Genomic DNA, 11,892 nt, shown 5'->3' on the forward strand with positions numbered 1-11,892 from the left:
AAAGAAAAATATATTTTCGCGGTTTGGCTCACCAAGAGTGATAATTAGTGATGGTGGATCTCATTTCTGTAATGCCCCGCTTGAAAAAGTGTTGGAGCAATATGGAGTAAAGCACAAGGTGGCTACTCCATATCATCCACAAACTAATGGGCAAGTTGAGAGGACCAATAGAGAAATTAAGAGAATTGTTGAGAAAACTGTGTCTAGCTCTAGGAAGGATTGGTCAATGAAGCTTGATGAAACCTTGTGGGTATATCGGACCGCTTTCAAAGCACCGATCGGTCTTACACCATTCCAAATGGTGTATGGTAAAAGTTGTCACCTTCCCGTAGAACTAGAACATAAGGCATATTGGGCCTTGAAGCTTTTGAATTTTGACCACAAGTTGTGTGGAGAGAGAAGAAAAATCCAATTAAATGAGTTGGAAGAGATGAGATTGCATGCCTACAAGTCTAATTCGATTTACAAGGAAAAGACCAAATTCTATCATGATAGTAAGATTAGAATGAAAGACTTTAAGGTAGGGCAATTAGTTTTACTCTTCAATTCCCGGTTAAGACTTTTTCCGGGAAAGTTGAAGTCTAAATGGTCCGGACCGTTTTTGGTCAAAGAGGTTAGAAGCCATGGGGCTATTGTGATAGAGGACCAAAAATCAAAGCAAGAATGGGTAGTTAATGGTCAGAGGTTGAAGGTTTATCGAGGAAGCGATTTTAATCGTGAAACTTGTGTTTTATCGTTTGGTGATCCTTGATTGCCTTTGACCGTCGAGCTGACCGATGTTAAACAAAGCGCTTATTGGGAGGCACCCCAATTTGTATATATTCAGCTTGTTTTATGTGTTTTTTGCCGTTTATGTTTTTTTTGCGTTCTGGTCGAGTCAAAATCAGTCTACCGGTAAAGTTTCACATGCTGGTAGAAAGAAAAATTTTTCTGTGTTCTGTCAAGGGCGCTTAGCGCGCTCTAGCCCGCTTAGCGCGCTTTTGAAATTTTGGAACCCTTAGTTCCAGAGACTTGCGCGCTTAGCGCGCTTCATACCCCGCTTAGCGCGGGTTGGTTTTCAGAAGAAAAAAAATATATTTTTGAAATGTTGGGCCTTTTGTCCTTGACCCGGCCCAGCACGAATTCTGAAGGAAAGAAGTAGGGTTTTGAGGTCTTTGTGCCTCATTTTCCCCATTTCGCTCTCCTAAGCTTGTTTTCTCTCTTTGCTTCTCCATTTTTGTCTTTGCTCTTTCTTCATCTTCATCATCACCAAGGTAAGCAGCTTCTTCTTCTCCATTTCCTTTGCTATTTCTTTATGCTTGTTTTATATATTAGGGTTTAATTGTAGATTAGGAATAGAAATTTTGTGGTTAGGGTTTGTGTTTTGAAAACTTAGTGATATAATCTGATTTCCAGTGCCTTGTACATGTTTAGAATAGAATTTGGGTGCTGGAAATGTTTGGTTGCAACCCTGGTTCGCAGGGGATTTTTTCTGCAAATCGCAGAGCCCGCTTAGCGCGGTAGGCGCGCTTAGCGCGGTCTGGGGATTTCAGAAAAATCCCCTCTTCTGCCTGTTTTTGTTTGATGCAGGGGGGAGTGGTTTTGTCTTTGATTCTTCTGGGGCTGTTTATTATTTTTTTTTTTTGTGTTAGGAAATGTGTTAACATATTGGTTTTTGTGTGCTATTTCTTTAATCATTTCAGATGGGACCGAAATTCCTAGGCTCTAAGAAAAGAAAGTCCGGAACCGAAGGTGGCAGCTCTTCTCAAGCACCTAAGGCTATTCCGTTTAATCATAACCGTTTTAAGAGTCATGTCCAAGAGGAGAGGTACAAGAAGTTAGAGGTTAGGACATGGTGGCCAGAGCGAATTGTGAGAATCAATCCTGAGGGAACCTATGGGTGGTGTCATAACACCATTGAGGAGTATGGTTGGCTTAAGCTTTGTGAGCCTGCACCTAAGTTTCATTTGGAGATTGTAAGAGAGTTCTATGCTAATGCTGTTCCAAATGAGGAATTTCCGGTTGAAGGTGTTCCCTTTGAGTTCAAAACTTGGGTGCGTGGTAAGGAAATTGATTTTTCTCGTCAGGCTATCCGTGAGTTTCTTGGAACTCAATTACCTTTTGAGGATGGTGAGCTGTGTGGGTATCATGTGCAATTGGCAAGGGGTAATTTTGATTGGGAGCATCTGAGGGAGATCTTGTGTTCGAGGGGGCAGACTTATGATCTTAATCCTTCACTGCAGCCCCAGAAGTTTTCTAGGAAGTCGTTGTCTACAAATGCTCAGATTCTCATGTCTGTGGTCCTTCATAATTTGAGGCCTAGGAGTCACACTTCCTCTTTGCCTGCTGAGTCTGCTGCTTTGGTTGCTCGTATGATTGAGCATGAGCCGATTGATATCACTCGCATTATTGCGAATGAGCTGAAGAGGGTTTCTTTGAGTGGAACTCGGCATGGTGATCGTGCTCCTTGCAAGCTGATTTTTCCTGGTTTGATCATGAATCTGTGCAAGAAAGCAAGAGTGCAGATTCCTTCTGAGGGTCTTGTATCTATTGACACTTTTATTGATGACACTTTTATTGAGCGTTATTGTTTATCCAGGTTGACTGCTGTTCCTGTTGCTGCTGCTCGCCCTGCTCGCCGCCGTAGTGATCCTGATAGAGAGGAGAACTTGGCATTTCATATGGCACATCAGAGAGCTTTCATGTTTATGCATGATTCTATGTCCCAGCTGAGATTACAGATGATGGAGCCTCATGTGGCTCATCCGTGGAGTTCTCGCCAAGACTTGGTGGATTATGCTAATTGGCCTGAGGTCAGTCCATTTCCTGAGGAGGAGGAAGGTGGCGAGGATGAAAATGTGGAAGAAAATCAGGATGAGGATGAGTAGTTTTATATTTTATGTTTAGTGCTATAGTATATTTAGTACTAGTTTTTTTTTATTAGCTTTGTTATGTTTTGTTCCATCCTTGTATAGGATGAGGTATTTTGAGCCTTAGGCATTGCTATGCCTTTTTGGATATTGTGACACCTTTTGGTGTTTGTTTTAAATTATTAAGTTTTTAGTTTTATTGCTTTTATTTTTATGAACATATGCAATTGTTTTCTTTTAATTTTTGATTGTCCTTGTGAAAGTGTTTCCTTGAGGGAGCAAGTTTTACATCCAATTGGGGCGGTGATGATATAATGTGAAATTAGTACGTACAAGGTACATTTTTATCGTTTCTTTAATATACCATGAATTAGATACTTGTAATTGTACAAATTAGATGTCATATTTTCTTTAACAAATATAGTTCAATAATGAATCATTTTAGCTCTAAAACTAGTGTGAGGAGCCTTTCCATTGTACATATATATATTATTTTGTGGTTACCAACAATGTGCGTTTAACTCGTGTTTATTATGTTTAATCTTGCGGTTTTATTTAATTGTGTAAAGCATGAAAGTGATCAAAGCATTTTGTTTCGCATTACGAGTATAACTTCTCTTCCAAATATAACCTACCCGGTGAGTGTGTGAGTATTTGCTAACCACTTTGAGCCATTTTTCCAAGATTCAATCGGTATCATGTCATGCCTTATAATTGCCGATTTTTGATCTGAATCTTGATGACTTTCTTTTAACCTTGAAAAGTACCATGAAACGTGGTTAGGATTGATTCCTTTTCGCCTTAGAATAGGGAGCATTTGTGATTATGTGGTGGTAATATTCAAGTTGGGGAGAGTAATTTTTTTATCTTGGTTGTATTGGTGTGTAGAAGAAAATAAATAATTGCTCAAGAGAGAAAAAGAAAAGAAAAAAAAAAAGAGAAAAAGAAAAAGAAAAAGGAAAAGAAAAGAGCTTTGTATATAGCTAGTTCCTTTAAAATAAAAAGATGAACTCTTGAGCAATAAAATTGTGTGATCGGTTGATAAGGATGTGTGGATATAATCATGATTTGAATGCTCTCTTAGGAATTGACCCATTTTGTTTCAATGGCCTTGAGAAATGACACTTCCTTGTTAACCAACCCAAGTTTCAACCCTAAAGTCTTTGTGATTCTTGCTTTTACGCTTTTTATATAAATGTTGTGTAGATGAATGCATAATTAATTCTGGATGTTGGCGACATTGTTGTGTGAGTGTTAGGTCCTCAATTTTGTCTCTTACTAGAGAAGTGTATAGGTTGTGATTCAATTTTGAACTTATTTTGTTTTAGGAATTTTTGACATCAAATATGTATTTAGTATTAGTATCTGCATCATGGTGTTATTTTAGTAAAGGCAAGATGTTACTTGTGTGCTTATGGAATTTGAACCACCCAATTGTTTTTATCTTAGCTTGTGATTTCTTGGTTGTATTTGTTTTGTTTGAGGACAAACAAAGGTTTAAGTTGGGGAGAGTTGTTAGTTACCAATTTGTGTAAATATCTTAAGTAATTTTTGGTAACTCTCAAGTCTTTTTGTGGTTAATAGTAGTATTTTATTGTCATTTGGTATATATTTATTCTTATATTTATATTATTGTTGAATAGTTCTTATCTTTGCAATCTATGTTGGATTTTGTAGTTTTTATAGATAATTGGAAGCTTGGACCATGGAAAAAGCACTTTGAAGATGTTCCAAGACCAAAGCCAAAGATTGCTGAAAAGAGGTAGCGCGCTAAGCGAGGTTGAGCCCGCTAAGCGCGCTTTTGAAGAAAAGAGGGAAGTTCTGGCAGAGAGTTCCGCGCTAAGCGAGGTCTGGAGCCCGCTTAGCGCGGTTGGGCGGTTTAAGCAATTTTTGATAACGCGCTTAGCGGGCTGCACCGCGCTAAGCGCGGTCTGCGAAACTTTGTTTATTTGTTTATGGGCCAGATCACTTTTCACAAGGGTAGAGATATTTTTAGAGAGAACCAAGAGCATAATACACTGTAGCAAACATAGAGTTGAAGATTGGAAGCCTTGATCGTCGATTAATCGCCTTTGATGCTTGTTGATCTTCATCCTTTCCTTCTTGTGCAAGCTACCATTCTCATGGATAGCTAAATCCCTTTTGTATCAAGATAAGATGTAATCTTCCTAGCCTTTTGTATGTTTTTCTTGTGAATATATGTGTATGAACAAGTGATGATCAATATAGATGGTTTAGTTTGTTTATTAAAGCTTTTCTTTGGTATAAATGTTTGAGACATCAATGTTTGTATCTAGACCTAACTCATCATCTTTCAAACTATAAGTTGCAGACATGGATTTAGAGTTTGATGTTTACTAAGTATCGGTTTTAAAACGTTATTTGTATTGTTTAAACGGTGGAGAAATCGTTGGTTAAACAATACGGTAAATCTAACTATATCGTTGCGGACACGGACGATATAGGTGTCGATACGTAATTATATTGATCGTTAGCAAGTTCATAAGCATCTATTTATAAGGAAACATACAAATTTAGGTCGATGAAATCGAATCTTGATACATTTTCTTTAACTTAGAACTTTCATTAATTTACTCTTTGCTACTAAAGTGATTGAATGATCTTTTGCAAACCTAAAACTAAAGTAACATTAACTCAAGACAAAATAGGCTATAGAACGGCGGTGATATCGCAATAATCCCTGTGGATACGATATAAACGAAATGTACACCACAATACTCTTTCAACACCATCCCATTCGGAAGATGATTCAGACATTCTGATTGAAAGCAAAGTGGTGGACTCCATCACAAAACTCAATGCATCTCATTTTCTTGGAGTAATTCAAGGTCCCATCTTCAATGGTGTTGATTTGTTCAGACTGGAACTCATTAAGAATGTACCTTTTGTATGCACAAGCTTTCCTGACATTCTGTCAAGAAGAATTGCTGTTGAAGGATTCATCTCCTCTTTATCTGGAAGATTGTGTTAGGAAGCAATCAGATGTTGATCCTGCTTGGATCCGTGGCAGAGTACTCCCGTCTAAAGCTGATATTCTGAAGAAGGATAAGAAGGAACGACAGGCAAGGCTAAAAAGAAAGGCCCAAGAAGATAAGGCTGAGAGAGCCAAGAAGTTGAGGGTCACCTATGATCCTGACAAGGTAGGCTCTTCTGAACGCAGGAATAAAAGGATCAGAGACTCCTTTCACAAAACCAGATCTTCACATGCTTCTTCTGAACACTCCTCCAGGCAGGTTTTTACTCCACCTCCTTCTGTCCCTAAACCCTCTCCCCAATCACCTCCTTCTGCACCAAAAGTAAACTTCACTTTGCCAAATCATTCTCCATCATCCTCTTCCTCTCCCATTCTAAATCCCACACCTCTAAGTATTCTTCCCCCAACTCCTTCTGATAAACCTTTCTCACCTATTCCCTTTACAAATACTCCATCCTTATCAATCACTCTCTCAGATATCCCTTCTTCCTCATCCACCGCACCTCCATCTTATATAGACCATCCATTACCTACCAGAGAATCCCAACCCTACTGTCTTCTCTACCCTGACTACAAATTCACCTTCAATCCGCCTGAACCTGAACCCTATACCTACTTGGAACTATTCAGACATGAGGTAATTAGCAGTCTAGACCTTCTGAAGGATGTTTTTCTAAATGGTCTGGATGACGTTTCTACAAGAAATCTTTGGAAAAGATTTCGCAAGGATTTTCAAGTAGAAGCAATGGGAGTACAGAAGAGATTAGTGGCTGCTGCCCCTGGTTCCCCTGGATATCTTCTGAAGGATAATAATGGCGTATACTACCATCCTCTCAGAAACTGTGTTGCTGCTGAGGAGAAGCCCTTTTTGGATGAATTGGAACAAGCAAGGCTGGCTGCTGCATTAGAAGCTAATCCATGCAGGGATATTGTTATCTGGATTCCTGATTATCCTGTTCTTCTTGTAGATTTCAAGACTCTCTTTGACTTTCTGAGGGAAAACCCTTATGAGAAAGACCCAAGCTTGGTCATTCCAGAAGTTGTTGACCCACCAGAAGTTGAAGGTCCTTCTGCTCCCAGGAATCTAGTTGCCATTCTTCAGGCACTTGAGAATGGAGATTATGAGATTCCTGCTGCAGATTATGGAGATGCTTCTATGCAAGAAGCAGATGCTGAAGATCATGTTGCTGAAACTGTTCCTGTTGAGGAAATCCCTGCAAATGATCTATCAATGGAAGCTGCAGATCACAATGTCATCCCTGTGGATAGAAGCTGTGAAGCTTCTTCTGATGAATTTTCCCGTCTTGCAAGGAAGCTGGAAGTTATTCAGAAGAACCAGGATGAGCAAAGCTCAGTCAATGCTGAGTTTAGAGCTTTCATGGAGAGGCAAGATGGATACAACATTGTGGTTCAAGAGATGCTGGCTAAGATCATGACAAGGCTAGGGCCGTCCTAGATTTAGTCTATGTTGTTTTTTGCTTTTTTTTGCTTTTGCTGCATCTGTTTTTTGTGCATCTTGTCTTCCTTCTCTCCTTGTACTTCTGTCATTTTGAGCTTAAATGAAATTTCTTTTTTTCTTCCCTGTGTTTCTTTGTGTTTTTCATCTGAATCTTTTATGCTTTTGATGATATGACAAAAAGGGGGAGAAATATGTGATAAATGATTTGATTTAATCAGTTGCTTCACTAACAGAACTTGCAAAGTTCTATGTTTTTTAGTTGTGTTGTTGCAGGAATCAAAGATTCAAGATCAACATAAGAAGCAACAAAATGAATCAAGCTCTTGGATTCTTGAAGCAAGCTGAGTGCTAGGAAGCTTCACAATCAGAAGCAAGAAGGAAGAATGATCAGAAGTAGCTCTTGGATTCTTGAAGCAAGCTGAGTGCTAGGAAGCTTCAGAATCAGAAGCAAGAAGGAAGAATGATCAGAAATTCTGATAATAGAATATGATCCAAATCATTGTCTATTTGCTCTGATACATTGTCTATTGGATCTGATATATTCTATATGGTTTATATGGCTCTGATACATATTTTGTGTTCTGATACACATTTTATGTTCTAACTCATTCATGCTGACTTTTGTCGTTTAGTTTTGTTCTGTAACATTTCAGGATGTAGAGATGCTCTGATGATGCTCTGGTACATTCAACAATGTTCTGATACAATCTAGCATGAAGTGATGTAAGAAGAAATTCAAAGCTCTGAAGCTATCCTAAATGGAAGCAGAGATCAGAAGCTGTGAATGTTCTAAAGATCCAGAAAACTCAAGTTCTGAAGCTGTCCTAAATGGAAGCATGAATCAGAAGCTGTGAATGTTCTGAAGATCAAAAGAAATTCAAGTTCTGAAGCTGTCCTAAATGGAAGCAGAAATCAGAAGCTGTGAATGTTCTGAAGATCAAAGAAATTCAAGTTCTGAAGTTGTCCTAAATGGAAGCAGGAATCACAAGCTGTGAGTGTTCTAGGGATCTAAAGAAATTCAAGTTCTGAAGCTGTCCAATGGAAGCAGAAGTCAGAAACTATGAATTATCAGAAGACAGGAGCTTATGTGATCGTCTCTACCGAAATAATCAGGGAAGTCTTTTATTATTAAAGTTCTTCGAGTATTTATTTCAGGGGGAGATTATTCATCTCAGGGGGAGATTGTTAATCTCAGGGGGAGACATATTCACATGCTTATGCTATTGCTGTGTAATTTGTCTTTAGCCGTCTGCTCTTTCTGATCGCAAATTCATATCATTTATATATGTTTTTGTCATCATCAAAAAGGGGGAGATTGTTAGAACAAGATTTGTTCTGATCAATATTCTTAGTTTTGATGATAACAAGGATATGAATTTTGTGTGAGATAATGTGGTACTCTAATACATTGCAATTTCCCTTTCAGGAAATATATAAAGAGTATGCACAAATCAGCGCTCAGAAGCTTTGTCTCAGAAGGTTCAGCATGCAACATCAGAACATGGTCTGGCAAGACATCAGAAGATGGTCAAGGCAGAATCAGAACATGGGTCTATGGAAGCATCAGAAGAACTTGAGATCAGAAGCAGGAGCACTGAAGTTCTCATGGTATCACGCTCAGAAGCACTTCAAGGTCAGAAGACAAGAAGATGCTATGCACCAAGCTGTTTGACTCTGATGATATTCAAATATTTTATTCACAAACATCAGATCAGAAGAAAGTACAAGTGGCAGGCTACGCTGACTGACAAAAGGAATGTTGGAAGCTATTAAAGGCAACGTCAGTAGACACAGCGTGAACAAGGCTCGAGGTAGTTGACAAAAGCGTGAAACATTAAATGCAATGCTGTACGGAACACGCAAAGCATTAAATGCGCCCAACGGTCATCTTCTCAAACGCCTATAAATATGAAGTTCTGATGAGAAGCAAGGTTAACAACTCTGAAAAAAATTCTGCGAATATTAACTTGCTGAAACGCTGTTCAATTCAAAGCTCAGAAACTTCATCTTCATCAAAGCTCACTACATTGCTGCTGTAATATATTAGTGAGATTAAGCTTAAACGTTAAGAGAAATATCACTGTTGTGATTATAGCTTTTAAGAAGCATTGTAAAACTCTTATTTGATTACATTAATTTGTAAGTAACTAGAGTGATCAAGTGTTGATCAGGATACTCTAGGAAGTCTTAGCTTGTGTCTAAGAAGTTGTAATTAGAGTGATCACGTGGTGGTCAGGATACTCTAAGAAAGTCTTAGCTTGTGTCTAAGCATTTGTTCCCGGAGTGATCAGGTTGTGATCAGGATACTCTAGAAGACTTAGTCGCGGACTAAGTGGAAAACCATTGTAGTCTGTTGCGATTAGTGGATTAAATCCTCAGGTGAGGTAAATCACTCCGTGGGGGTGGACTGGAGTAGTTTAGTTAACAATGAACCAGGATAAAAATAACTGTGCATATTATTTTTATCGTTCAAGTTTTTAGACTACACTTATTCAAACCCCCCCCCCCCCCCCTTTCTAAGTGTTTTTCTATCCTTCACCTACCATAGGAGGCAAGTTTACTTGGATAAAGAGCAATGGCAAAAGTATGAGTAGGATTGATAGATTTCTCTTATTGGATTGCCTTATTGAAGATTGGAAGGTGGTAGGCCAATACATTGGCGAAAGGGATGTGTCCGACCACGCTCCTATTTGGTCGAAAGATAATAGAAAGGATTGGGGTCCCAAACCTTTTAAGTTCAACAATTTGTGGTTAAAACATGAGGACTTAAACACCTTTGTGGAGGAGGAATGGAATAAGATTGTTATCAAAGGAAGAGGTGATTTTTGCTTGGTAGAAAAGTTAAAAACTCTCAAAAACCGGTTAACTTGGTGGAACAAGAATGTGTTTGGGTGGATAGACCTCAAAATCAACAACGATGGGAAAGAGTTGTATTCTTTAGAAAACGTGTTTGTTCATTTTGCAGGTAATGTTCCGGAAGAAGTAGTGGCGAATAGAATAAAAGTGGCGGAGGACTTTTGGGACAATATTAACAAGAGAGAAGGCATGCTTAGATTGAAGTCGAGACAACTTTGGCTTTCCGAAGGTGACGACAACACTCGTTACTTTCACAATTCCTTAAAAGATAGAAGGAGAAGGAACTCTCTTTGTTCCATCGCCACACCGGAGGGAAGAATGGAAGGGGTAGAAGACATTAAGGAGTTCACTTTCAAGCATTTTGAAAACTTCTTTAAAGAAGATAATCATCTTAGGCTGGAGCTTAGAGGGATCAATTTTAACTCTCTATCTTCGGAAGATTCTTTGGTCTTAGAGAAACCTTTCGACTAAGAAGAGGTGAAGGAAGCTATTTGGTCATGTGATGGAAACAAAAGCCCCGGGCCGGATGGTTACTCCTTGGAGTTCTACAAGAAGTATTGGTACCTCATTAAAGGAGATGTCATGAAGTGTTGCAATGATTTTTATCATAAACGTACTCTTGTTAAATCTATTACTTCTTCTTTTCTTGCTCTCATCCCTAAAAAGAAGAATCCGCAAGACTTGTTTGAATATCGGCCAATGTTTAATGGGGAGTATTTACAAGATTATAACAAAGATGTTAGCGGTGCGAATGAGAGGTGTTGTGGATAAGTTGGTTTATATCAACCAAACCTCTTTTGTCCCGGGTAGAAGTATGATGGATGGGGTACTTTTGGTTAACGAAATTCTTGATTGGGCAAAAAAGAAGAAGAAGGGGTGCCTATTGCTTAAAGTGGACTTCGAAAATGCCTACGACTCGATTTCGTGGAATTATCTAAGGTGGATAATGGTGAGAATGGGATTTGGCAAAAGATGGTTGAAATGGATGGAATCTTGTATCTTTAATAATCATATGTCCGTGTTGGTGAACGGAAGCGCAACAAAAGAGTTCAAGGTTCAAAGAGGCTTAAGACAGGGTGATCCCATATCACCTTTCTTATTCGTACTTGCTATGGAAGGTTTAACCGCTTTAACTAAGAAAGCGGTGGAGGTGGGAGAATTTAAGCCTTTCAAGTATGGTGCAAATGACTTTGTGGATATTCTACAATTTGCGGATGACACCATCATTCTAGGAGAACCCTCTTATGATAATCTTTGGAGTTTAAAAGTGTTGCTAAGAAGTTTCGAATTGGTTTCCGGTTTGAAGATCAACTTCTAAAAAAGTATTTTTTTTGGAACTCATATTGGAGATGGGTATTTTAAGGCCGCAACTACTTTTCTTGCTTGCAAAAAAGGAAGTTTCCCGATTAAATTCCTTGGCATTTGGGTAGGAGATGGTGCATACAAGAAAAAGGTTTGGCAAGAAGTGATTGATAACATAAAATCAAGATTATCCAAGTGGAAGAGTAGGAACATATCAATAGGAGGGAGGGTGACTCTTATCGGATCCGTGCTTAATTCTATTCCAATTTTCACTCTCTCTTTCTATAAAGCTCCGAGCAACACTCTTCAATCTATTAGAAGTCTTCTTAGAAATTTTTTGTGGAGCGGGAACGTGAAAACAAGGTGCATGCATTGGGTAAAGTGGGAGAATATTTGCAAGCCAAAAGAAAAAGGAGGGTTAGGCATTAGAG

The 11,892-nt window shown here is 38.7% G+C and overlaps 2 protein-coding genes across 2 annotated transcripts; both read left to right on the top strand.

Moving 5' to 3' along the window:
- Positions 1-9,889: 9,889 nt before the first annotated feature.
- LOC131597653 (uncharacterized) lies at positions 9,890-10,630 on the top strand. The gene has a single exon (XM_058870337.1). The coding sequence runs from the start codon at positions 9,890-9,892 to the stop codon at positions 10,628-10,630; it is 741 nt and encodes a 246-aa protein (XP_058726320.1).
- A 235-nt stretch (positions 10,631-10,865) lies between these two features.
- LOC131597654 (secreted RxLR effector protein 78-like) lies at positions 10,866-11,477 on the top strand. Its single transcript, XM_058870338.1, has one exon. The coding sequence runs from the start codon at positions 10,866-10,868 to the stop codon at positions 11,475-11,477; it is 612 nt and encodes a 203-aa protein (XP_058726321.1).
- The last annotated feature ends 415 nt before the right edge of the window (positions 11,478-11,892 follow it).

The sequence above is a fragment of the Vicia villosa genome, linkage group LG4 (assembly GCF_029867415.1).
Source record: "Vicia villosa cultivar HV-30 ecotype Madison, WI linkage group LG4, Vvil1.0, whole genome shotgun sequence".
Classification (NCBI taxonomy): Eukaryota; Viridiplantae; Streptophyta; class Magnoliopsida; order Fabales; family Fabaceae; genus Vicia; species Vicia villosa.